The sequence below is a fragment of the Megascapheus bottae genome, chromosome 14, assembly GCF_031878675.1.
Source record: "Megascapheus bottae isolate mThoBot1 chromosome 14, mThoBot2.hap1, whole genome shotgun sequence".
Taxonomy (NCBI): domain Eukaryota; kingdom Metazoa; phylum Chordata; class Mammalia; order Rodentia; family Geomyidae; genus Megascapheus; species Megascapheus bottae.
This window is the reverse complement of record NC_143522.1, coordinates 11429334-11455230: the sequence shown is the minus strand read 5'-3', so window position 1 is coordinate 11455230 and position 25897 is coordinate 11429334. Positions and strand designations below refer to the sequence as shown.

General features: G+C 46.8%; 2 protein-coding genes and 1 pseudogene across 3 annotated transcripts; all 3 read right to left on the bottom strand.

Moving 5' to 3' along the window:
- Positions 1-367: 367 nt before the first annotated feature.
- Acot6 (acyl-CoA thioesterase 6) lies at positions 368-6121 on the bottom strand. The gene is made up of 3 exons (XM_090344446.1): positions 5558-6121; positions 4280-4482; positions 368-2964 (listed from the first exon to the last, which is right to left on the bottom strand). The coding sequence occupies exons 1-3, from the start codon at positions 6024-6026 to the stop codon at positions 2344-2346; spliced, it is 1293 nt and encodes a 430-aa protein (XP_090200572.1). The 5' UTR covers positions 6027-6121; the 3' UTR covers positions 368-2343.
- A 4245-nt stretch (positions 6122-10366) lies between these two features.
- LOC150054672 (acyl-coenzyme A thioesterase 5-like) lies at positions 10367-17930 on the bottom strand (annotated as a pseudogene). Its single transcript, XR_016537570.1, has 4 exons — positions 17209-17930; positions 13245-13447; positions 12429-12497; positions 10367-12334 (listed from the first exon to the last, which is right to left on the bottom strand). The product of XR_016537570.1 is annotated as an acyl-coenzyme A thioesterase 5-like (transcript).
- Positions 17931-20058: 2128 nt separating this feature from the next.
- Positions 20059-25346, bottom strand: LOC150054671 (acyl-coenzyme A thioesterase 2, mitochondrial-like). The gene is made up of 3 exons (XM_090344445.1): positions 24814-25346; positions 23090-23292; positions 20059-21145 (listed from the first exon to the last, which is right to left on the bottom strand). The coding sequence occupies exons 1-3, from the start codon at positions 25277-25279 to the stop codon at positions 20546-20548; spliced, it is 1269 nt and encodes a 422-aa protein (XP_090200571.1). The 5' UTR covers positions 25280-25346; the 3' UTR covers positions 20059-20545.
- Positions 25347-25897: the final 551 nt, after the last annotated feature.

The window sequence follows — 25897 nt, the reverse complement described above, 5'->3', positions numbered from 1 at the left end:
TTCAGCAGGGACAACACCCAGACAGAGTTCAAGCCCCATGACCCAAAAAAAAGAAAGAAACCCAAAGATTAACAAAAGAGAATTATTTAGTAGTGCTGAGAGAGTGCAATGAATTCATATACCTCTATTAAAAACATCGCTCAAGGCCGGGAGTTTGGCCTAGTGGTTAAAGTGCTTGCCTAGCATGCATGAAGACCCGGGTTCGATTCCTCAGTACCACATACATAGAAAAAAGCCGGAAGTGGTGCTGAGGCTCAAGTGGTAGAGCTCTAGCCTTGAGAAAGTCCAAGGACAGTGCTCAGGCCCTGAGCTGAGGCCCAGGACTGGCAAAAAAAAATAAAAAAATAAAAAAAATAAAAAATAAAAACATCGCTCAAACATATAGATGTATGTTTATATACATAAACAGATCCTCAAAAGGATGCTATGAAAGTATAATGGTTATTGCCTTTGACAGCTGGGTTATCTTCTGTCTTCCATGGCTGGCTCTTAGGTGAGGGGAATGGAAATACGGCACAGTGGTCAAGCTTGTTTCTCCTGTGGATGTTCTTCCCAGGGAGTTTGGGCTGCCACATCTTGGATGACAAGAAAGTGAGTGACACCTGCATCTTTGTTTTCATGGTGGTGGATGTTTTGGATGTGGTGTGGCTTTGGGAAGGGTAGGAGCTTCCTAGTTTGCTCTGGGTGCCTTGTTGGTGGGAGGGATGTGGGATGCCCATTTCCACCTTGATTTTTTTGAAATAAGAAATTTCATTTTGAAGGCTGGGAATTGAATCACATTTTTACAAAACAGGCAAGAATTTCATATTAAATAAGGTAAGTGGGGCTGGGCACTGGCGGCTGACGCTTGTAATCCTAGCTACTCAGGAAGCTGAGATTTGAGGATTAAGGTTTGAAGAAAAGTCTATAAGACTCTTAGAAAAAAGCCCCACGTGGTACTGTGGCGTAATGTGAATGCAGTAAAGCCCAGTTTGGACAGGGAGTTGGGGAAGTAGAAATCTGGCCTTTTAATCAAGAAAGCTGAAGGAAAAAAAAAATTTGTATCATCATGTGGCCTGACACAAGTATAAACAATGTATATTTTGCTTGTTTTTAAAAAAAAATGCTTAGCCAGGCACAGGGCTCACACCTGTAATCCTAGCCACACAGGAGGCTGAGGATCGAGGTTCAAAGCCTGCCTGGGCACTAAAGACTATGGGACTCTTATCTCCAATTAACCACCAGAAAAGTAGAAGTGGTGCTATGGCTCAAGGGTAGGGCTGAGCTGAAGAGCTCAGGGACAGCTTCCAGGCCCAGAGTTCAAGCCTCACAACCAGAAAAAAAATAAAAGAATTTACAGGGACTGGGAGTTTGGCTTAGTAATAGAGTGTTTGCCTAGCATGCATGATGACCTCAGTACCACATACATAGAAAAAGCTGGAAGTGGCACTATGGCTCAAGTGGTAGAGGTCTGGCCTTGAGAAAGCCCAAGAACAGTGCTCAGGCCCCAAGTTTAAGCCCCAGGACTGGCAAAAAATTAAAAAAAACTTACATAATATAACAACTTTTATGATTTGTTTTTGCTTAGGAGAGGCATTCCATTCGTGTGTGTGTGTGTGTGTGTGTGTGTTCTGGAAAGTAACATTCTACTTCAAGCTGGACAGTAACTAACCTTGGAAAGTCTGAAATTGGGTAATGAGTTAAGAGGGTCCTTTTTAAAAATATATATTTTTGGCAATACTGGAGTTGGAATTTATGGACAGGCACATGGCTCTCTATCATGTCAGCCACACCCACAGTTCTTTTTGGTTTAGTTATTTTCCAAACAAGGATTCACATATATGTCCTTTTTTACTTTGCTTCTTTTTGAAAAGGATCTCACATTTATGTGAGAGTATGTCTGGACTGTGATTTCTGTGTACTTCTGGCCTGGCTAGGATGACAGTTTCACGCACCCCACTTTTATTGATTGAGTTAGGAATCTTGTGATTTTTTTTTTTTTTTGGCATGGGCTGGCCTCCAACCAAGATCCTTATGATCTTTACTTCTGAAGTGGCCAGGATTATAGGCATGAGCTACTGTGCCAGCCAATATCTTTTATTTTATCTATATTGCTTGATTCTTTTACAATAACGAATGCATTAATACATAATAACTTTTGTATGTATTCCAATATTGCGGCTTGAACTCAGGACCTCTTGCTCTTGCTTTGTCTTTTAACTCATGGCTGGTGCTCTACCACTTGAGCCAGGCCTCTACTCACAGTTTTTTTTTTCTGGCTAACTAGAGATAAGAGTTTCTTGGATTTGTCTGCCTGGATCCAAACTGTGATTTGAAGATCCCAGTCTCCTAGAGTGGCTAGGATCATAGGCGTGAGCCACTTGCACCCGGATGCTTCACATATTTTTTCCCATAGAGGTGTTTTTGAAAGAAAATTTGAATCTGCAGCCAGGCATCCTCCTGTGCCCTTGAGTGAGCCTTTAGTTCACCTCCATAGAACACTGCTTCACCCAACACTGCATGCACAGACGCTGTGCAGGGAGGAAAATAAGGCGGATCAATACAATGACCAGTTTCTGGATAGTAGACTATTTGGGGTCTGTCTTTCCCATGGGCGTGTAACCGTTCAGAGGCTATCTGGGCATAGAACGCACTCTTCCAGTTGTGATCATCCATACCAACAATAAACAGGAAGGGTCCCTGGGCCTTTTCCACTGGAATAAGACTTTGGTGGTTGGGTTCCTCCATTGGATTGTTCCAGATATCCACAAAGTCCAAAAGGCCTGATTTGGTGTTTTTTTGTCTTGAGGGGTCAGTGCCAAGATCAGGAATAATCATATCCTTGTAATGCAGAGGAACTATAGTGTTGGCCACACAGGAATTGATAAGGACAGTGGCTGTGATATCCTTCAGGAAAGCAGCCATTGAAAGACATAGGTCGCCTCCTTTGGAGAAGCCAAGAAGCCCAATAGTGGGGCCTTTCACCTGAGGAGAGATGGGGAGGAGAGGGGCACAGATCTCTCAATAGTTTTCTCAAGTATAACTTGCTTCCCTTCATTGGGCAATAGTATACAACGTCCAAGTGTGTCTTCTAGTACATGTATTGATTTCCTAGCATACAGGCCATCCCCTAATGTTTAAGAATAGCAAGTTAAGAGTATACAAGGAGGACCTTATACCCTAAATCAAATGAAGTAATGGTTAAATATATACTTTTTCCTCCTACTTTTATAAATACAGTACTTGAAAAATTTTATAAGATCGGGCTCCAATTTAAAATCTTAGAACTCACAGAAGTTCTGCATTGAAATGGATGCTCACGCCTGTAATCCTAGCTACTCAGGGGGCTGAGATCCGAGGATTGTGGTATGGAGCTAGTGGAGCAGAAAAGTTCCTGTGAGACTCTTATCTCGAATTAACCACTCAAAAACTGGAAGTAGAGCTGTGGCTCAAAGTGGTAAAAAGAGCTCAGGGGAAGCACCCAGGCTCTGAGTTCAAGCCCTGTGACTAACAACAACAACAAAAAAAGAATAAATACAAATAAATGAAATGTGGCACAGAACCAGGCAGTGAATCCAGCCCTGGGCCCTACCAGCAGTTCTGCTCTTCCCATCCCTGGGTCCTGCATGCATATGAAGGGCTTCTCACATGGCTGTGGACATCCAGCCTGTAGGTTTAATCTAGGAGGTAAAGCCCTCTGTGGTTCCATCCCAAAGATGCAGTGCAAAGCACATACACAAAGGCTCATTAATACCATCAAATACACTGTTCCTATTCAAATGTTACCAATGGCACCTGTGGCTCATGCCTATAATCCTAGCTACTCAAGAGGTTAAGATCTGAGGATCGTGCTTCAGAGCCAGCCCAGTCACTAAAGAATGTGAGACTTTTATCTCTAATTAATCACTAAAAAATGGGAAATGGGGTTGCGGCTCAAGAGGTAGGGAGGTAGCTTTGAGCTGAAGATTTCAGGGACAATGCCAGGCTCAGAGTTCAAGCCCCATGACCCACCAAAAAAAAAAAAAAAGTCTCCTTGCAGTTTAACTATTAGTACTAAACTTTAACACTAGCATCATAAATGAGAAAAATTAAACCTCTGATAGGACAAATGGTCACAAAAGGAACATACCCAAATCTTAGAGATAGGAGGAGATAAAAGTCATAACTAGTAACTAGCAATGATAACTAGTAACTTTAAAAGGAGCCTTTGTGTTTCCCTGTATGTCCTGGTAGGGTTTTTGAGGCCAGCCCTGTGCCTACCATACCCCTTCTGCTCCACTCAGGTCAACACCGGGCTCACCTTTGGATGCTGCAGCATAAAGCCCACAGCTTCTTCAAAGTAGTCCAGGCTCACATCACTCAAGTATTCAGGGGTGTCTTCATATCTGAAATAAGCCAGAGCAAGCACAGCAAAGCCATGTCCTGCCAGGAGGCTAGCTCTGTATTCACAAAGACCACCGCCACTTCCAAACAGATCAATGATCCCTGCAAAAGGCCCCTCACCTGCAGAGAACACATCACAGGAAGATTTAGGCTCTCAAAAATCATTCTGAAACAAGAGAGACAACTACTGTGGAAAGAGAGGAAGAAAAGGGAAAGAAGACATTCTGAGTTTGAAATTTTGGCAGTTTTTAAATAACCTACAGAGGAAGCGGTGCTGTGGCTGAAAGTGATAGAGTGATATCTCGAGTGAAAGAGCTCAGGGATGGCATCCAAAGGATAATAAATAAAAGAGCTTAATTCATGATTTTGTCAAGTAGTTGTATAAGCAATCATATAAATACATATATTTAGGGCTGGGAGTTTGGCTTGGTGGTAGAGTGCTTGCCTAGCATACACGAAGACCGGGGTTCAATTTCTCAGTACCACATACATAGAAAAAAGCTGGGAGTGATAGAACTCTAGCCTTGAGAAAAGTCCAAGGACAGTGCTCAGGCCCGGAGTTCAAGTCCCATGACTCGCAAATATATATATATTTAGAAATAATATATAAGATGTGACTTTTCCACCATTTTTTTCTCCAAAAATTGATCTGAGAATGTTGCCAGGCCTGTCAAGTGTCCAATAAATATAGAACACCCTCACTAAACCTGTTAGATTTTTTTTGGCCGTGTCAGCAGTGAGCCAACAAAGCTGAGCATGTGAGGCCCTAAGTTCAAGCCCTGGTACCAACAGATACACAAAACAAAGTGCATGGCAGATGGGGCTCAGGTGGCTCCCACCTGCAATTCTAGCTACTCAGGAGGCTGAGATCGGAGGCTCACAGATGGAAGCCAATCAACCCAGAAAAGTCTGGAAGATTTAATAACTCTGCTGGAGGAGTTGGCTCAAGTGGCAGACCACCAGCACCGAGCGCAAGCCAGGGAGCGCGGCATAGCAGTTCAAGTTCACACCACCCGGACAGAGGGCCTTTGGGGCCGGCGGGGGGAGGGGGCGGGGGGCGGGGGTGGGGGGTGGGGGTGGAGATGAGACTTTTTACGATCACGTGGTGTGACCAGGCCAAATTAGGGACTTACGACTGTCCAATGACGAGACCAAATCTAGGGACCAGATCAAACTCCAGGCTGCGATGGCTCACCTGGCGGCAGGAAGAGGGTGGCCCGCACCCGGCCCTCGCGCACCGGCACCCGCCGCACCCCGGCCGCCATGAAGTGCCGCTCGTGCACCGCCCGCGCCAGCACCCGCCCGCCGTCGGGCCCCGCGGGCTCGTGGCCGTCCAGCACCTCCAGCTCCAGCGCGAAGGGCGTCTGCACGTCGCGCTTGACCAAGCGCCAGAACGGCTTGTCGGGCTGCAGGGCCCAGAGGAGTCCCATGGGCTCGAGCCCCGAGAAGCTGCCGCCCAGCGCGGGCGCGCGCTGCAGGTCCAGCTGGCCGCGGGCGTCGGCGCGGTAGCGCGCGTGGGCCCGGAAGAGCGCGCCCTTCTCGTCGCGCAGGGACGCGCGCAGCGCCACGGGCTGCTCGGGGGCCAGGCCGCGCACGGCGATGCGCACCGGCTCGTCCCAGCACACGCGGCCCGCGGGCTCCACCACCACCCTGGGCGCCGCCATGCCGGACTCGAAGCCCAGGAAGCCCAGCCCTGCCCAGGTCGTGGCGAGCGCACCACGTGGGGCCCAGCCCGGGACTGGGAGCGCGGGGTGGCCCAGCCGACCCGGGAGGGGTCGGGCAGTTTCCGATCCGCAGGTCCGGGCAGGGAACTGGCCGGGTGGGTCGGGGCGGCGCGGGGGCCCAGGCCCTGGGGGGAAGCTGAGCCCCTGTGGGAAGAGGCTCCTGGCCTCTCACCATCCTCCACGTGTTGGAGCAAAAACCATTAAGTGATCTATTAGTGAGGAGGCCAGATGCCAGCGAGGGCAAGCCAAACTCCAGGTCCACTGCGGAGTCAGTATCTTCCTCCTCCTTCTTCTACTTCTTTTGCCTCTTCTTCTTCTGCCTCTTCTGCCTCTTTCTCTTCTTCTGCCTCTTCCGCTGCTGCTGCTGCTGCTGCTGCTGCTGCTGCTTCTGCTGCTGCTGCTGCTTCTTCTTCTTCTTCTTCTTCTTCTTCTTCTTCTTCTTCTTCTTCTTCTTCTTCTTCTTCTTCTTTTTCTTCTTCTTCTTCTTCTTCTTCATCATCATCATCATCATGATATATATATATATGAATCGAATCCAGGGCTTCGTGCACTCTACAAGCACTCTACCACTAGGCCACATTCCTGGCCCCCAATATTTTTTTTTCTTAACCCTTTACTAAAACATAACTTTTGTCTTAGGCTATTTTGGCTAAGATACCTTAGATCAGAAATTTTTTTTTTTTTTTTTTTTTTTGCCTGTCTTGGTCTTAAGCTCAGGGCCTGAGGACTGTCCTTGGATTTTTCTCAAGGCTAGAACTCTACCACTTGAGCCTCAGCACCACTTCTGGCCTTTTTCTATGTATGTGGTACCAAAGAATCGAACCCGGGTCTTCGTGCATGCTAGGCAAGCACTCTACCACTAGGCCAAACTCCCAGCCCCCAGATTTTTTTTTTAGACAACAAAGATTTATTTCTTACTGTCCTAGAGGCCAAATTGTAGCGGTCTTCTAGCTATATCATCCCATGGCTGAAAAGTGCAAGAACATGTTGGAAAAGTTGGGGAAGGGCCTGAACTGAAAGGGAGCTTAGCGTCAAGCAGGTCCTGGACAGGCCCAGCCCGCCCTCCTCGGTACCAGCTCCCTGGCTTGCCTCTGCAAGCCCTCAGCAGCTGCCACCTAACCCCACCACACACTTCAGTATTGATGTTCACAGCCAACCCCCTAGTCCTGCACACTGGAGAGTTTCTGGATCCTTCCCTGGGAAGGGGAGGTCTCCTAACTAGATTGGACAAGTGCCTTCATTCTTTGATTTGTGTCACTTTGGAGCTTTCTCAAATCTAGAGCTCTGCCACTTGAGCCACAGCACTACTTCCAGCTTTTGTGTATGCTGTTCAGAGGAATCAAACCTGGGGCTTCATTCATGTTAGGTCAGCACTCTACCAGCAGGCCACAGTCCAGGCCCTTCAGGTCATCTTGGACAGAGCATGTTCCTAACTTTGCAATTTTACTCTTCTCTATTTTATATATGTTAATATTTTAATGAAGACTGCCAATACATAAATACATTGGAGAATTTCCGCCACCGAGTCCTTGAGCCTACCTTTCCTCATCAACTCCATCTTGCAAAAGCTCGCAAAACACAGTACGTAATTGAAGTGCTGGAGAATAGCCTGATTTCACTTAGCCAGCACCTAATAAGAATGATTTGCGTGTGCATATCCTTTGTGCTACTGCAGTGCTGGCAATGGTACAGAGCCACAAGGCCATCAAGTCCAGTGTCCCAGAGGTAGAAGACCAGGAATTTCTCAGAGGCAAACCAAAGGCTCATAAAACTTGTCATTACCCTGGACTCAAGAAGTTCATGGCTTAAATATCTCTCTTGGAGAATAACCAGCAAGGCACAAAAAGCCATCTGTGTTCAGTTACATTCACCACTGTACTGTATTTGCAAAAAAAAGAAAAAAGACTGTCAGTCATGTCAAGACGTCAAACGGGATTGGCTCACTGAAGAGTAAGCACCCGCATCTACACAATGTAAATCACTGTGTGTAAAAAGAATCATGTTTAAAGAACATAATAATTACTCAGTAAAATGCTTTCCCTGTGACACTAAGAGGAAAAGGACCACAAAACTCAGTACACACCACAAAACCCATTTTCTAAAATGTTTGTATTTATCAATAGAACACAAGACATGATGTCAAAAATTATGAAATTGGCTCACATCCGTAATCCTAGCTACTCAGAAGGCTGAGATCTGTAGATCAAGGTTTAAAGCTAGCCTAGGCTTAAAAGGACCTGAGACTCTTATCTCCAAGTAACCTCTAGTAAATGGGAAGTGGTAGCCTTGAGCTGAATAGCTCAGGAACTGTGCCCAGGCCTAGGGGTAGGATGGTAGCCTTAAGCTGAAGAGCTCAGGGACAATGTCCATGCCAAGTTCAAGCACCATGACCCACAAAAAATTATGAAATTATTAAGGGCATTAGTTTTTAGGTTATGAAATTTTTAGGGTGCTTATCTTGATGAAACAAGTTTTTCGATTGTCCAAATTCACCATGACTATTTTATATTATATCCAGAAAAAAATAACTCCTGTCAAGATCTTAAAACATATATATCAAATGCTGCTGTCTCTCTGAATTTTGTTCATCACGACAATACTATATAGTCCATTCTAGCCTCAAACTCCGGCTCCTCCACACTCAGCATGCACAGCATTAAGAATGGGTGCCTGGATTACATGTGTGAGCCCCCATGAACCCGAGCAGAGCGTTCTGTTTCATTCCTCCCTTCAACTACCTCCTTTAGACATTTTTATTGGTCTGTTTTTTTCTTCCTACTCAAAAGAATTTAGTGAGGAATTCATGTGTGGTCATCATTTAAAGTATATGCTCTGCTTGACTCGATCATTAGTAGCCTTCATATTAGTTCAGTTCTGCATTTATCCCTAGCAACCAGAGTTCTTAATGACCTTTCTTCCCTCTGCTCACACAGTGAAAATCCACCAAGTTTCTTGGGTCCTCCCCCTTACTCCTGGCTGATGAACATACAAGGCTCGCTAAACTGCCAGGAAAGCGAAAAATAAGGACAAAGAGGAGTCAGGAAAATGATACATTATGTAGTTAACCAAGAAAGGGGTAGGAAATGTGGGAGTGTTTGTTCTCCAAAAATGTGACTCAAGAATCAGATGACAACATCAAGGCCTGGGATTAAACAAAATTCCAGATCTACTCTCTTAGATTTTTTTTTTGATGTAATGCCTTCAAACATGTGTACCATAGGCTACCCAGAAAAATGTATTGCAAGCTTATATGGGTGAAAGAAAAGCCATTTTTCCTCCCCTTCCCCCCCCCCCCCGGCCACCGTGGCTATTATTAAAAAGAAAAATGAAATACACAATACACATATAGAGTTGTTACGGCAATATTTCCAGGACAGAATAGCATCAGAGATGCCACTTTGCCAAATAAAAATTACAATTGTGGGGCCAGGAGTTTGACCTAATGGTAGAGTGCTTGTCTAGCATGCACAAAGACCCAGGTTTGATTCCTCACTCCCACATGCATGGAAAAAAAAAAGCAGGAAGTGGAGCTGTGGCTCAAATGGTAGAGCTCTAGCCATGAGAAAGCCCAAGAACAGGGCTCAGGCCCTGAGTTCAAGCCCCAGGATTGGAAAAGAAAGAAAGAAAGAAAAGAAAGGAAAAAAGAAAGGAAGGAAGGAAGGAAGGAAGGAAGGAAGGAAGGAAGGAAGGAAGGAAGGAAGGGAGGGAGGGAGGGAGGGAGGGAGGGAGGGAGGGAGGGAGGGAGGAAAGAAAAGAGAATAAGAGAATATTTTGTGGATTCGTCAGTCCTGGAGCTTGAACTCAGGGCTTGAGCCCTGTCCCTCAGCTTCTTTGCTAAAGCTGGTGCTCTACCACTTTGAGACACAGCTCTCCTTCTCGTTTCTAGGGGTTAATTGAAGGTAAGTCTCACAGACTTTTCTGCCTAGGTTGACTTTGAACTGCCATCCTCAGATCTCAGCCTCCCAAACAGCTAGGATTACAGGCATGAGCTACCAGCACCTGGATACTTAATTTTTTTAAAATTATCTAACCAACAATCAGCTTATAGCCAAGATGTTACTCTCATTGTAAAGGAGGAAACTTTAATTTAGAACATTTTTGATAATGCAGACACCCAGTTATATTCATAGGAGAGAAATACTGTCCTGATTTGAGCACCAAAAATCATAGTAACTCATGCGCCTTCTATAAAATGGTAAAGTATCTGTATACAATCTCCAAAAATCTTTATTATGTTTTAAATTTAACTTTTATTGTTATTATAAAAATGATTACAAAGGGGTTACAATTACCTGAGTCAGGTAAAGAGTACATTTTTTTGTGTGTGGGGAATGTTACCCCTCCCTGGCTCTCTCCCAATATTTCCCTCCCATCCCCACTCATAAGTTGTACAGTTCATTTTCAAGATAATCTTTCTTACACCTTTAAATTGAATCTAGAATACTTACACGCCATACTACAGTGCAATGTTATCTGTGAAGCTGTAATACAATATTGTTTAAGGGATTAAAAAAAAAATCTCTGGGGCTGGGAATTTGGCTTAGTGGTAGAGTGCTTGCCTAGCATGCACAAAGTCCTGTGTTTGATTCCTTGGTACCACGCACATAGAAAAAAGCCGGAAGTGGTGCTGAGGCTCAAGTGGTAGAACTCTAGCCTTGAGAAAGTCCAAGGACAGTGCTCAGGCCCTAAGCTCAAGCCCCGGACTGAAAAAAAAAAAAACTAAACTAAAAAACAATCTCTGTACACATGCACTGCTGGCTCACACCTATAGTCCTAGCTATTGGAGTGGCTGAGACCTGAGAATTACTACTCAAGGCCAGAATGAGCAGAAAAAAAAATCAATATTCTTATATCCAATTAAAGCAAAAAACTAGAATTGGAAGCATGTGTTAAATAGTACAGCGCAAACTGCAACAAAACCTAAGCAAGAGTGTGTAGCCCAAGTTCAAGCCCCAATACTATCTCACTCCCTCTGCCCCAATACACACACAGAGTCTGGATGTAGTTAGTAAAGAGGTAATATACTCTCTGAGTCATTTTGGTACAAGTTTGGTTACACTAAAATGTGAAGTCCACATAAATGATTTTGTTTATTAATTAGTCTTATAGCAAATAATAGTGGACTTCAGGGACATAAGAGGCACTGCTAACGTGATACTCATATTCCTTCTCTGAGTAAAAGCTTTTTCCATTGCAAGTTGGACCACAGTAAAAGACATAGTTTCCATCTCTTGTTTGTTTGTTTGTTTTGTCGCTCATGTGACTCGAATTCAGGGCCTGAGCACTGTCCTTGGGTTTTTTTTTCTCAAGGCTAGAACCCTACCCCTTGAGCCATAGCACGACTTCTAGCTTTTTCTAGGTATGTGGTACCAAAGAATCAAACCCAGGTCTTCATGCATGCTAGGCAAGCACTCTTACCACTAGGCCAAACTCCTGGTCCCCATTCTACCACTTTGAGCCATATCTCCACTTCCAGTTTTTTGGTGATTAACTGGAGATTAGTCTCATAGACTTTCCTGCCTTGGCTTTGAACCTTGATCCTCAGATCTCAACCTCCTGAATAGCTAGGACTGGAGGAGTGAGTCACAGGCACCCAGTGGACTCTCTCCTTCCCTCTGCCACTGCCAAAGCGGTTATTAACTAGCCACATACACACTTATGGTGGCAACTGTTAACTTGGAAGATCAGCAGTTGGTCAAAAAAAAATTACAATTTTGCAAGGCTCTTGCTCTCTGTATCACCCAAGTGTCTGTGGAGGAAAGTCTGGAGTTGCTTCCATGCATCCACCTGGGCCAAGGCATGAGCCCTGAGTTCCCCTCCATAGATGACTGGGCTTTTCCACAAATTGTGCATGGCAAACTTGCTCAAAGGGAAATAAGGGGGCTTAATATAGTGCCCTGCTCCCAGGTAAAGGATGATCTGAGGCTTCTCCTTCCCATGGGCCTGCAGGCGCTTAGAGGCCTCATTCGCATAGAACTCGCTCTTCCAGTTGTGGTCATCCTGATCTACAAGAAACAGGAAGGAGGTGTCAGCCCTTTCCACAGGAATGAAGCTCTTCTGGTCAGGCCCTTCCAAAGGACTATTCAGGACATCCCTAGTATTCAAGATGCCATCTTTGGTCATTATGGCTCGACTGGGGTCCATGCCCACCTCTCATCCTTGTAGCACAGGGTTCCCACAACATTGGCCACAGAGCCATTGATAATGACAGCCGCTGTGATGCCCTTCAGGAAGGAATAGGAGATACACTAGGCCTCCTTGGCACAGGTCGAAACTTTCTTAATAAAGACCAAGAATCACAACAAATCAGAGAAAGGCTGGATAAGTGGGAATGCATTAAACTGCAGCCATGGAGAGGCAGATTTGCCCCCCTTTGGAAATCCCAAGCAGTCCAATTCCTCGCCCTTTGACCTGAGACCAGGAGAGAAGAAAAGACACAATGAGTTCACAAATAAGGGTCTGGGGTGAAGAGTGCTCACTCATGGATATCAGGAGACCTGAGCCTGTATCTGACTCTATGATTACCTTTGCTTTAGAAATCTTGTTAAGCCCATATATACCTCATTGTCCCCACTTGCAGGCTAAGGCTTACCTCTGGGCCATAGAGACCATGAGAAGCATAAGGGAGGAGCATTGAGTATGGGGCTGTCACAAAGAAGCACTCAGGTATGTCCAAAAATATTTGCTCTTTAATCTCTGTGGCCTTCATCCTTCAGGGGTTCTGAATACACCTTGATCTATAAATCTCAGGTCTCATTTTAAGGATGTCATACATGTGATCTCCTAAACTCTCATAATGAGCCTTAGATGTTGAACACAAATTCATGAGCTTAAAGCCATGGTACTCTTCAAAGCCTGAGACTCTCCTTCATGGTTTGCCTGCAGGGTCTCAGTCTTCCCATCAAGGACCTATATCAGATGAAACTCTCTGTCCCTGGCGTGCCAAGATGCTTGGTCACCTTATTTTGGATACAGAAATCTGTCTGCTCATCTACTCTGTGTCCTACGAGATCATTCCAGTTTAGAAATCTCTATCTCTCAGGCAGTATAAAAGAGACTAAATACATGATTTTGTCACAGCAACTGAGTTGAACATTTCACCTTGGCTAGGGAATTAAAACTGTGCTATCTAAATGGAAACACTAAAAGAGCAGCTACCTGAGGGTGCCTGAGCAGGTAGTTCACAGCTTCTTCAAAGTACTCCAGGTGGAGAATTTCCATGCCCCTGGGGAGGTTGTCGTAGTTGTAATAAGCCAGCGCCATCACAGCAAAACCCTTCCCAGCCAGCAGACTTGCTCAGTACTCCAGGAGACCTCCTCCAATTCCAAACAAGTCTATGATCCCAGGAAAGAGTCCAGATCCTGGAAAAGACACAAAACTCAGATCTAGTCCTCAAACATCCTCTTTTCTTATTTGGTGGGGGTGAGGGTGGAGAATTAACAATACTGTCCTGGTTAAAATAATGCCTATACTTATTTTATTAGAAGGATCTAGGTTTCTACTTTTTTTTCCTGCTAGTCCTGGGGCTTGGGACTTGAGCACTGTCCTTGGGCTTTCCTCAAGGTTAGAGCTCTACCACTTGAGCCACAGCACCACTTCCAGCTTCTTCTATGTTTATGTGATACCAAGGAATCAAACCCAGGGCTTCATGCATGGTAACCAAGCACTCTACCACTAGGCCACCCTCAGGCACCCCCCATTTTTGCCATTCCTAGGACTTGAATTCAGGGCCTGAGCACTGTTCTTGGGCTTTCTCAAGTCTAGGGGTCTACCATTTGAGCTACAGCATCACTTCTGGCTTTTTTCTATGTATGTGGTACTGAGCAATTGAACTGGGTCTTTGTGCATGCTAGGCAAGCACTCTATCACTAGGCCACGCTAGGTTTCTACTTTTTAATGTGTGTTAGCACCCATATAGGCAGATCTTCCCCTGTCCCCAGGGACCTAAAGTCATACCTAATAGTGACACAGAGAGATAAAAGTGGTTCACTTGTCTGAACAGCATTTTGTGATACCTGGTGGAGCCAGCAGTGCTTTGACCTGGCTGGGTCCTAGATCAGTGTTCTTTTTCTCCTTAGCATTTTTTTTTTTTGCCAGCCCTAGGCTTGGGCTCAGGGCCTGGGCACTGTCCCTGGATTTTTTCCTCAAGGCTAGGGCTCTACCACTTGAGCCACAGCACCACTTCTGGCTTTTTGCTACGTATGTGGTACCGAGGAATCGAACCCGGGTCTTCATGCATGCTAGGCAAGCACTCTACCACTAGGCCAAACTCCCGGTCCCATCTCCTTAGCATTTTCAATCCGATTCCCCAGGCTTCTGGTCAGTTGTGTTCTTTTACCAATAATAAGGCTTGAATTCAAGGTCTAGGCACTATCCCTAAGCTTTTTGGTTTCAAGACTAGCACTCTACTATTTAAAGCCACAGCTCTATTCCCAGTTTTCTGGTGGTTAGAGACACGAGCCTCACGGACTTTACTGCCCAGTCTGGCTTCAAACTGCCATCCTCAGATCTCAGCATCCTGAGTAGCAAGGATTCCAGGCATGAGCCACCAGCGTCTAGCATGGACTTTGTTTAAAATCTGGTCCCCAGGAGGGAGGGGGTGCAGGAGCTTGGCCTGGTGGTAGAGCGCTCACCTAGCATGCATGAAGCCCTGGGTTTGATTCCTTGGTGCCACATACACAAAAAACCCAGAAGTGGTACTGTGGCTCAAGTGGTAGTTTGAGAAAGCCTGAGAACAGTGCCCAGGCCCTTGAGTTTAAGGCCCAGGATTGGCAAGAAAATCTGGGAAATCAACCTTTAAGATAATACATGAAAGTCCCTGTGAGTTTTATTTGCAGTTAACCACCAGAAATCCAGAAGTGGCATTGTGGTTCAATGAGGTATAGTGCTAGCCTTGAGTGAAATAGCTCAGGGACAAAGCTTAGGCCCAAATTCAAGCCCCATGACCAAAACCAAAAAACAAACAAACAAAAATCCAGTTTTGTTTCAATTATACACAACTATTAAAATAACATTTTAAATAATGGTGTGCATGGGATAAAGTTTATGTCCTTAACCATTAGAAACTGCTACGTGTGGCTGGTGTTTCCTATATTGGAAAATATCAGATTTCTAATTTTCCAGGAAAGGTTACTCAACTTGTATGCCGTTTTGGAGAACATTTTTTGAGATGAAATCAGTTTGGGTCTCAACTTATTTGTATTATGTATTTTTTCCCTGTCATTCCAACTCAGCACCTGAGCACTGCCCTGGGGCTTTCTCAAGGCTAGAATGCTACCACTTCAGCCACAGCACCATTTCCAACTATGTATGCAGTACTAAGGAATCGAAGTGCGTCTTCATGCGTGCTAGTAAGCACTCTACCATTAGGCCAAACTCCCAGCCCTCATCCCAAGACTTTTGAGGGACAAGGCTTTATCAGTACAAAATTACCTTAGATTTCTATAGGGATTTTATTTGAGAGCTGTACTATTCTTAGCTAGCTAACTTTTTCATTTCTTGTTTCCGGGGCCACCTGCAGTTCTTACTTGCAAGCTCTTAAAGCCAGTGAAGTTTATAAAGAGATGGAAGCCCTGGCATTCCTTGTAACACACCTAAGTGAGGACCCTGAGTATTTCTCTAACTGTTTACATGATTATTTTTCACCTACAATGTCTTTGATTCCTTTGCAATTCCTTTTTTGCATGTGGTGTATGATAAGACGACTGACTACTAAAGAGTCCATAAGCCTGCTTCTCCTCAACAGTTTATCCTCCCTGTGTCACACGTACATGTGTGCCATGTCTGTCCTTCTATGGACCTATTTGTCCATTTCTTTACTAACACAAGAACTTGATAAGATTTCATTCTTGGTAAGCATTTTCCTCTTTTTGTTGTGTTGTTGTAATACTGCTGGTCTTTGGACTCTGGATCTGGGTGCTATCTTTGAGCCTTATTTGCTCAAGGCTTATTTGCTCTACTACTTCAGCCACAGCCTTACTTCTGGCTTTTTGGTAGGGAATTGGAGATAAGAATCTCTCACAGACTTCTGTCTTAGCAAGCTTTGGACCACAATCCTCAGATCTCAGTCTTCTAGGATTACAGATCCGTTACTGGACCCTGGTCGTAAGTACTATATTCTTTTTGGGGTTGTTGTTTTGGTTTGGTTTGGGTTTGGTAGCTTATATGGCTTGGACTCAGGACCTAGGAACTCTCACTGCGCCTCTGTGACCAAAGCCAGTACTCCCTCTCGCCCTCGTTCAGTCTTTATCTTCTTCCTTCCTTTCTTTCTTTGCCTTTGTGTTTCTTTCTGTGCTTACACTGGAGCCTGAACTCGGCCTTTCTTGCAAAACATTTTCCCTCAAGGCTAGAGCTTTACCACTTGAGCCTCGTCTCTATCTCTGCTTTTGCTTTCTGGTTAATTCCAGATAAAAGCCTCTGGAATCTGGCTAGTAGGGTTGACCTTGAACTTCAACCCTCAAATCTCATCACCCTGAGTAGTTAGGGCTGGTGACAGATGTGAGCCACTAGCCTGAACTGCTCCTTGTGGTGCACCTTCCAATATATCAAAGACATAAGAGCAACTGGCTGAGAAGAGTTGTCAGTGAGCAACTATTTCCCAAGCCTCTCTCTAACCTGTCAGTGGCTCCCAAGCTTGCTTCAGTTCCAGCTGGAAAAGTGCTTAAATCACATTTGATCCTCCATTCCCAGTCTTTGGGGTTCTTTAGCTGTGCTGCCTACCAAGTGCAGCACTAAGTGCAGGTACAGAGGGAACTACCACGTTGTGTAATGTGTTGTAGAGCGTGGAACCTCGAGCTGGATGGGCACAAAAACCACGCCACAGGACCTAGAGCTAGATGTGTACATAAACCATGCTAGGGCTCAACATAATGCCAAATCACAGGCCCTGGGCAACTTCTGATGTTTTGCTTTTCCAGGCAAGTGGTCCTGCCAACCCCCAGTCCCACCCCCGTCCACTGGCCGTTCACACTTTACCCGTGCAAGGTGGTGAATAAATGGCAATACTTCCCCAGCCACCGCTGACCTCGAAGTGTCCGGTGGAGAGTTTGGGAGTGGGTGAGATGCATTGCACCTGCGACCCATCCCATGCCAGACAGAGCAGCCAGGCCGGCAGGGGACTCACCTGGCGGCAGGAAGAGGGTGGCCCGCACCCGGCCCTCGCGCACCGGCACCCGCCGCACCCCGGCCGCCATGAAGTGCCGCTCGTGCACCGCCCGCGCCAGCACCCGCCCGCCGTCGGGCCCCGCGGGCTCGTGGCCGTCCAGCACCTCCAGCTCCAGCGCGAAGGGCGTCTGCACGTCGCGCTTGACCAAGCGCCAGAACGGCTTGTCGGGCTGCAGGGCCCAGAGGAGCCCCATGGGCTCGAGCCCCGAGAAGCTGCCGCCCAGCGCGGGCGCGCGCTGCAGGTCCAGCTGGCCGCGGGCGTCGGCGCGGTAGCGCGCGTGGGCCCGGAAGAGCGCGCCCTTCTCGTCGCGCAGGGACGCGCGCAGCGCCACGGGCTGCTCGGGGGCCAGGCCGCGCACGGCGATGCGCACCGGCTCGTCCCAGCACACGCGGCCCGCGGGCTCCACCACCACCGTGGGCGCCGCCATGCAGACCTGGGCCCCAAATCAGAACACTGACTGGTTGGATCCGACTCGTGGGATGAAGTCACCGCTTTCTGCTTCCCTTCATTGGGAGCCGCCGTGCTCCGCCCTGGAGAGGATCTGGCCTGCTGCTGAGGCTTGCTGGGCAAGGAGGTGATCTGCTCAGACTAATAATTGATGATTCTGAGTTGTGGCATGTAGAGGGACCCACGCTGATTCCAAAGGGTAGGAAAACTTGAACATAATGGGTGTATCCAAGGATACCATAATTCGGGTCATTGGTTTGGAACGCTCCCCATCCTTGCTCTTTCAGTCCCTGAAGCTTGTTGTTCCCTGGAGCTCCTGGACAGGACATCACAGGCTGCTACCCATATCCTTCCTCCAAAACCAAACTATTGAATAAAAGCCAAAGCTTATGGTTCCAGATTTTTCTTTTCTTTGTTATATATGCTCACTAGGCAGCCTCAACTAGCCTCAATTTTTTAAAAAATCTTTCTGTTTAAACCTCCTAAATACTGGGATTATAGGTGCGTGACTGGCATCAGCTCTTAATTCATTTAAGTGTTACAAATCCGTGGTGCCTTGAATGAGAGCTGTTATCCCAACCCAACTCCAGGAATTTAACCACAAACTGTATGGATGAAAGGTAAGTCCTGGGGCAGAGCGTGGTCTAGTGATGGAGTGTTTGCCTAGCATGCAGGACGCTCTGGGTTAGATTCTTCTGTACCACATACACAAAAAAAGCCGGAAATGGTGCTGTGGCTCAAGTAGTAGAGGAGTTAGCCTTGAGAAAGCCCAAGGACAGTGCTCAGGCCCTGAGTCCAAGCCCCAGGACTGACCAAAAAAAAAAGAAAAGAAAAGAAGGAAAGTAGGTAGAAAGGAAGGAAGGAAGGTAAGCCCTCTGGAGTTCCCCCATCTCTGGGGGCTACTATTGTGCTTAAAGAGCATAGAGAGGCTTTAGGGATCATAATGTACCTGGATTGATGCCACATACAGTTGAATGTGGACACACACAATGGTCATGGAGGCACACAATAAAGTCAGGCTGGTTGACAAGGGGCAGAAATGGATGGACAAGTGGTTTGGGGATCAAACAAAATAAGAAGCACAGAGGTCAGAAGGAGAAAGAACTGAGTTTGAAGGTTCCAGTGCCTTTAATATGCTAGGGACATAGCATATTCATATTGTGTATACATGCCTATACAGGGATTGAATTTAGGGTCTGAGTACTGCACCTTAGCTTTTTTTTTTTTTTGCCAGTCCTGGGCTTGAGCTCAGGGCCTGAACACTGTCCTTGGACTTTCTCAAGGTTAGAGCTCTACCACTTAAGGCTCAGCACAATTTCCGACTTTTTTCTATATATGTGGTACCGAGGAATCGACCCGGGTCTTCGTGTATGCTAGGCAAGCACTCTACCACTAGGCCAAACTCCCGGCCCTGCCCCCTAGCTTTTTAAATTTTTTTAATTTTTGTAGGTTGTGGGACTTGAACTCTGGGCCTGGGTGCTGTCCCTGAGCTCCTCTGTTCAAGGCTACCACCCTACTCCAGGGACTGGGCGTTGTCCCTGTGGTCTTTAGCTCAAGACTACCATCCTACCCCTTGAGCCACAGCACCACTTCCAATTTTCTGGTGGTTAATTGGAGCTGAGTCTCACCGACTTTAGTGCTCAAGTTGACTTTGAACCACAATCCTCAGATCTCCGCCTCCTAAGTAGCTAGGATTACAGGTGTGAGATACACACCGGGCCCCCTTAGCTTTTTTGCTTTGAGCTAGTGCTCCACCATTTGAGTCACAACTCCACTCCTGGCTTTTTGCTATTTAATTGAAGAGGTAAGAGTGTTTTGGACTTTCCTACCCAATCTGGGTTTGAATCATGATCCTTAGGTCTCAGCTTCCTGAGTGGTTAGGATTATAGGAGTGAACTACTAATGTCTAACTTGCTATGAACGTCTTTAAGACTGGGATCCCTCACTGAGAAAATGAAGTTTTCACGAGGTGCTAAGATGTTTTGCATCAGGCCTTAAGCAAAAAAGGTCAGGGACAGTGCCCAAGCCCTGAGTTCAAGCCCTAGGATTGGCACCAAATAAAAAGGTTGTTAGGCTCAGAGAACAGTGAGGATTTCATGATTAGCAATTATCTCTAGGCAATGCTGATTACAGTCAAAGTATTTTGTACTTTTGGTTTCAAGAAAAAAGTCTGTCAAGACTTGCCTATTCTAAAAAAGAAAATACAGGTAACAGAACATGATCATCATAAGACACTTTTATTTTAAATACAATTAAGGTTTAAGAAACATTACTATGGAATCACTGACATCAAGTTATATAATTCTAATATCATATATCTTCATCTTTTTATTTATTTTTTTTTATTGGTCATAAGGCTTGAACTGTGGGCCTGGGGCTGCCCCTGAGCTCTTCAGCTCAGGACTAGAACTCTACCATTTGAGCCACAGTGCTGCTTTCCAGTTTTCTGGTGGTTAACTGGAGATAAGAGTCTCATGGACTTTTGTGTCCAGGCTGGCTTTGAACTGCAGTCCTCAGATCTCAGCCTCCTGACTAGCTATGATTACAGGTGTGAGCCACTGTGCCTGGCTATTTATGATTCTTAAAGTTACTTAATCGGAATGTTCTGCCAACTTTTGAAATAACAAAATCATATTAAGGCAGTCAGATCATGTTGTCAGTTTCATGTTGTGACGTAGTAAGATGCAGGCTTTCTCTTCCTCTTTAAGTTTTCTAAAAATCCCCTGGATCCCAAACTGGGAATGTCTGAAGTTTACAGATATAAACTTGAGGCATTTGTTATAAATAAAAGTGCAGTTCTATATTAGAAGGGCAAACCAGCATCAGATATCACTTAGTCCAAGAAAAATTATAATTTTGCTGGGATTGTACCTTCTGTATTACCCAGGTGTTTGTGGAAGAAAGTCTGGAGTTGTTTCCATGCATCCACCTGGGCCACAGCATGAGCCCTGGGTTCCCCTCCAAACAAGATATTGGCACCAACCAAGAGGTGCATGCCAGCCCTGCACAAGGGGAAGTAAGGGGGCTCAATATAGTGCCCTGCCTCAGGGTAAAGGATGATCTGAGGCTTCTCCTTCCCATGGGCCTGCAGGCGCTTAGAGGCCTCATTTGCATAGAACTCGCTCTTCCAGTTGTGGTCATCCTGACCTACAAGGAACAGGAAGGAGGTGTCAGCCCTTTCCACAGGAATGAAGCTCTTCTCTTCTACCAAAGGGCTTTGCAAGCCTTCTACCACATCCAGGATGCCATCTTTGGTGATCTTGGATTTGTCTCTGAGCAAACTCACAGAGGGCACAGACTCATCCTTATAGTATATGGTTCCCCCCACGGCAGCCACAGAGCCATTGATGATGACAGCAGCCGTGACACCCTTCAGGAAAGAGGTGACAGCAAGGCCGAGTTCACCTCCTTTGGAATGCCCAAGGAGCCCAATGCCGGGACCCTTTACCTGAGAAAGAGATGCAAAACAGAAGGGGAATGAGTCTCAAACTGTACAGTGGAGGGAGCGATGCCCAGGCTGGCTCAGGTGGACGTGGGCCTGCCTCTGGGCTCTCCCGGTTCTCTAGGTTACACGTCCTTCCCCCTTGCCTTCCTCTCCACAATTTCTCCATCACATTCTTGGTGACTTCAATGACATCCTCAGGTGTTCTTCTCTGCCTCATTGCCATTATCTCTCCTGTTCTCATTTCCCACCTCTTCTTGCTTGGATTTCATGCTTCCTCAGTGTAAGTGCACCTTGCAAACATTCTCATTACCTCTTTATTACCTCTTGTGCTTTCTCCTACTGGCCTGGAGAAGGCCACCTCTCATGGAACCTCCCTGTTCACATCCTCCAGGCCACTGCTGGGCTTGGGGAATGAGGAGCTGAGCACTGATTTCCACCCAGTGAGCCTTCACAGTGTCACACGTCACTGGTGTTTTGCTTTCCCCTTCTCTGGAGTCATCTACATCTTCTGTCTCCTCAGCTACTTCAGCCCTCACACCCCCTCAGCTTTCCACTATATCCTGGAAACTGAAGCGAATGCATGGGGGAGTCACAATTTTCCACTGCCTAGTCCACCCATTTCCACACCAAGTCAAGTTCTTGGGTGTCCCTCCTGACTGTCTGAAAGGCCACCATCGACTTGTGTTTGGGGAACCATAACTCCATTCTCTAGGATTGCCTCTTGATTTTCCTCCAGCTCTGTCTACCTCTATTAAGCTTTCCCTACTGCTTCTTTCCTTTCATGTACTTTCTGCTCTACTAGTGACAATTTGTGACTTCAAACAAAATAATAACTGTCCTGATTTTTTTATTGTTGTTGTATTGTGGGGCTTGAACTCAGGGCCTGATGCTGTCCCTGAGCTTTTTCACTCAGTGTTAGAGCTCTACTGCTTTGAGCTACAGTGCCATTGTTGATTTTCTTGTGGTTAATTGGAGATAAAAGTCTCACGGCTTTTTCTGTCTCGGCTGGCCTCCATGGGGACGTTTAGATATCAGCCTTCTGTGTAGCTAGGATCATAGGTATGAGCCACCAGCACCTGGCCACTGCTCAGATTTACTATTCCTGTCCATAACAAACCTGTGAGAACAGTTACGTAGATTTGTTTCTTTTTTATTTCTTAATAACTCACTCAATGCTATCAACAGTAGTGTGGTTGATTTTTTGAGTTTACCACAAGAATGACTCCTGTCCTTATATCCTAGTGGTCCATGTAGTAAATAAATGACTCTTGGGCTCAAGTATTAATAAAGACATTTGAATCACCCTAGATCTTCAAAGCAGAAAGGAGGTAGTAAAGTATTGGACACAGAAATTGACAAAAATCATATAGGTGCTGGTGAACCACACCCATAAGTCTAGCTACTTAGGAGGCTCAGATCTGAGAATCACACGTTGGAGCCAGTCCAGGCAGACGGTTCCTCAGAGGTCTCATGTTTGGCCAGATGCTGGTGGCTCATGCCTGTAATCCTAGGTATTCAAAGGGGTGAGAGTGGAAGATCACAGTTGAAAGCCAGCCTGGGTAGTAAAGTCTGTGAGATTCACACACATAGAAAAAAAGCCAGAAGCGGTGCTGAGGCTCAACTGGTAGAGCTCTGGCCTTGAGAAAGTGCAAGGACAGTGCTCAGGCCCTGAGCTCTAGCCCAGGACTGGCAAAAAAAAAAAAAAAGTAAAGGTATGGGTCAATTTGTAGAAGGTCAGCCAAGAGGAAAAGATAATAAAGACCATAAGGCTTTAAGTGTTCAAGTACCAGTAGGAGCCAATAAACACACAGACACAGACAAAGACACGCACACACACACACACACACACACACACACAGAAGTAAGGAAGGAAATGGCAGGCAGGGGCAGAGCATGAATGAAGAGGAAACCTGTTACCTATCCCAGAAAACCCAGAGAAGATCTAACCTCAGGGTGACTGCGCAGGAAGTTCAGAGCTTCTTCAAAGTACTCCATGTGCATGGCATCCATGCCCTTGGGGAGGTCGTCATAGTTGTAATAAGCCAGTGCCATCACAGCAAAACCCTTCCCAGCCAACAGACTTGCTCGGTACTCCAGGAGGCCTCCTCCAACTCCAAACATGTCCACAATCCCTGGATAGGGCCCAGGTTCTTGGGAAGAAACAAGACAAAACAATAGTAAACAATTCCTGAAACTCTTTGCAGTGGTATCAAAAGCCATTTGTTGACTACAGGAGGATGAACAGAGTTTCCCTGGTCAAAAACACTGAAAGAGGAAGGCGCCGGTGGCTCACACATGTAATCCTAGTTACTCAGGAGGCTGAGATCTGAGGATCGCAGTTCAAAGCCACCCTGGGCACTAAAATTTGTAAGACTCTTATCTCCAATTAACCACCAGAAGCCTGGTAGTGGCACTGTGGCTCAAGTGGTAGAGTGGTAGCGTGGAGCTGAAGAGCACCCAGGGATAGCACCCAGACCCACAGCTCAAGCCCTACTACCAACACCCCCTCAAAAAAAATAGTTTAAAGACTAGAGTGGCTAAGACTAATTCCACATCCCCTCAAAGTCCCTCAGATTTTTACCAAGATCATGGACTGCTTTTTGATATAAACACTTCACTTCACAGGCCATGGATACAGCTAGCTCACTGAGGAGAGTACTTGCCTACTATACATGCCTGATGCCAGAAACATAGCCAAGACTCTCACTTGCTGTCTGAAAAGTGCGTGCACACAGATTCCAAAGGCTACATTCCTCCTGGATGATTCTAGGCATGGGATTTTTCCACATTGAGGAAAGTGTGTCTTTTAATATTCCCAGGAACTCAGCAAGTACCTGACAGGCCTCACTCTGCAGCTGGGCTCCTTTCTCCCCTAGTACCATCCTAGGTTCTGTGCACCTCTCTTGGTTTTCTTGACAATATCACCCTTCTTATTTGGCTGATGTTGTGATCCTTATCTCAGTGCAGTAACAGTGGAGATGCTGCTGGGGATGACTGGGTGACACTCCTCTGTGGTGATTCTCCCAGCTGCGGTCCACTCAGTTTGACTGCTAGAACTCTGCCTCCAGCCACTCATCAGTTCTGTCGTGGTGGACATTTAGATTGGTGGTGGACATTTAGATTTGTCTGTAGGTCCACACGGGTTGTGACAAGGAAGAATAATGTATCATGCATGTAATGGAAAACTTTCTACTTCTACTCTTTGGAGGATCACTTTTCCTCCAGTTCTTATCAACAATTGGCAGGACAGACTTGTAACTGGCTGCCACTCCTGAGGCCTTGTAATGAATGGACTCAGTAGTTGTATTTCTCATTTCCTTGATTTCAAAGGAGTCATTGGCGGTGAGTGTTTATTTAAGAATCTCAGCCCATGTCCAGTTGATAGGAAAAGGCCTTCCTCCTCCTGTAACCGCTACTTCACATCAACCTACACCTAACGGGTGTGCATGGGAGCAAAGTTGTTAAAGAAACTGAGAAGCAGACTTCTCAAAGACCTTAGGAAAGCTGAACTGTCCCATCCTCCAGGTCCAGCTGCCAGTCGTTGCATTCCTCCATCCCATCCTGGTCTCCTTCGCACCCGAGAGTGCAGCTGCAAGTTCCCTCTGTGCTTTGGTGAAAGCACAGGACCCAGGGCAGTGACTTGTGAGCAAAGAGGCCGGCAGGGGACTCACCTGGCGGCAGGAAGAGGGTGGCCCGCACCCGGCCCTCGCGCACCGGCACCCGCCGCACCCCGGCCGCCATGAAGTGCCGCTCGTGCACCGCCCGCGCCAGCACCCGCCCGCCGTCGGGCCCCGCGGGCTCGTGGCCGTCCAGCACCTCCAGCTCCAGCGCGAAGGGCGTCTGCACGTCGCGCTTGACCAAGCGCCAGAACGGCTTGTCGGGCTGCAGGGCCCAGAGGAGCCCCATGGGCTCGAGCCCCGAGAAGCTGCCGCCCAGCGCGGGCGCGCGCTGCAGGTCCAGCTGGCCGCGGGCGTCGGCGCAGTAGCGCGCGTGGGCCCGGAAGAGCGCGCCCTTCTCGTCGCGCAGGGACGCGCGCAGCGCCACGGGCTGCTCGGGGGCCAGGCCGCGCACGGCGATGCGCACCGGCTCGTCCCAGCACACGCGGCCCGCGGGCTCCACCACCACCGTCACTGCCATCTGGGTCCGGGGAGGTAAGTGGATGGATTGGCCTGGAATAATCCTGGCTGGAGAGAGGTAACTTGAGGCCTTCGGTCCCTAAGGCCGGGCCGGAGCCGCCCCACTCTTCCCATTGGCTGGGAGGCGCCGCGTGTGGCCACCTAGCGTTGGTTGGCTGGGTGCAGCAGCGCCTTGCATAAAAGCCAGTCTATCAAGAGCATGAGTCTTGCTTTAGGGCCTGGGGAGTGCAGGGATGGATACATGAACACCCCAAAGGTTGGCATGGGGTGTAGATCAGTGATAGAGCGTTTGCCTGCCATTTAACAAGTGTGAGAACCCTCTGTAGATCACAGCGCCGCAAAAACACCAAAATTGAAAGATTGGGAAGGATTCCCCCCAAAACCTAATGATTTTGCTTATCTTAGGCATCCCGGGTGAGTGGAACTCTGGTAATCCCTGAGAAACATAGCTTCGATCTCCCTCATCCTTCAGCCTTTCTCTTTTTTCTTCAAAGCCTTCTCTCAGCCCTCAAGGGCTCTGGAGTTCTTTCCAGAGACCATCAAGGCTGTGGTTGATTCTGTTCAGGGTGTTTAACCAGGTGTGTGTTCTCAGAATCTAGTTTCTATTTCTCAAAAGGTT

Excerpts from the sequence above, each read along its gene's own strand:
- Acot6 (XM_090344446.1), bottom strand. The coding sequence starts at position 6,026 with ATGGCGGCGCCCAGGGTGGTGGTGGAGCCCGCGGGCCGCGTGTGCTGG. Across the intron at positions 4,483-5,557 it reads CACCCTCTTCCTGCCGCCAG|GTGAGGGGCCTTTTGCAGGG; the intron begins GTGAGCCATCGC and ends TGTTCTCTGCAG. Across the intron at positions 2,965-4,279 it reads TTATGCTGCAGCATCCAAAG|GTGAAAGGCCCCACTATTGG; the intron begins GTGAGCCCGGTG and ends ATCTCTCCTCAG.
- LOC150054671 (XM_090344445.1), bottom strand. The coding sequence starts at position 25,279 with ATGGCAGTGACGGTGGTGGTGGAGCCCGCGGGCCGCGTGTGCTGGGAC. Across the intron at positions 23,293-24,813 it reads CACCCTCTTCCTGCCGCCAG|AACCTGGGCCCTATCCAGGG; the intron begins GTGAGTCCCCTG and ends TTTCTTCCCAAG. Across the intron at positions 21,146-23,089 it reads TCCTGCGCAGTCACCCTGAG|GTAAAGGGTCCCGGCATTGG; the intron begins GTTAGATCTTCT and ends TCTCTTTCTCAG.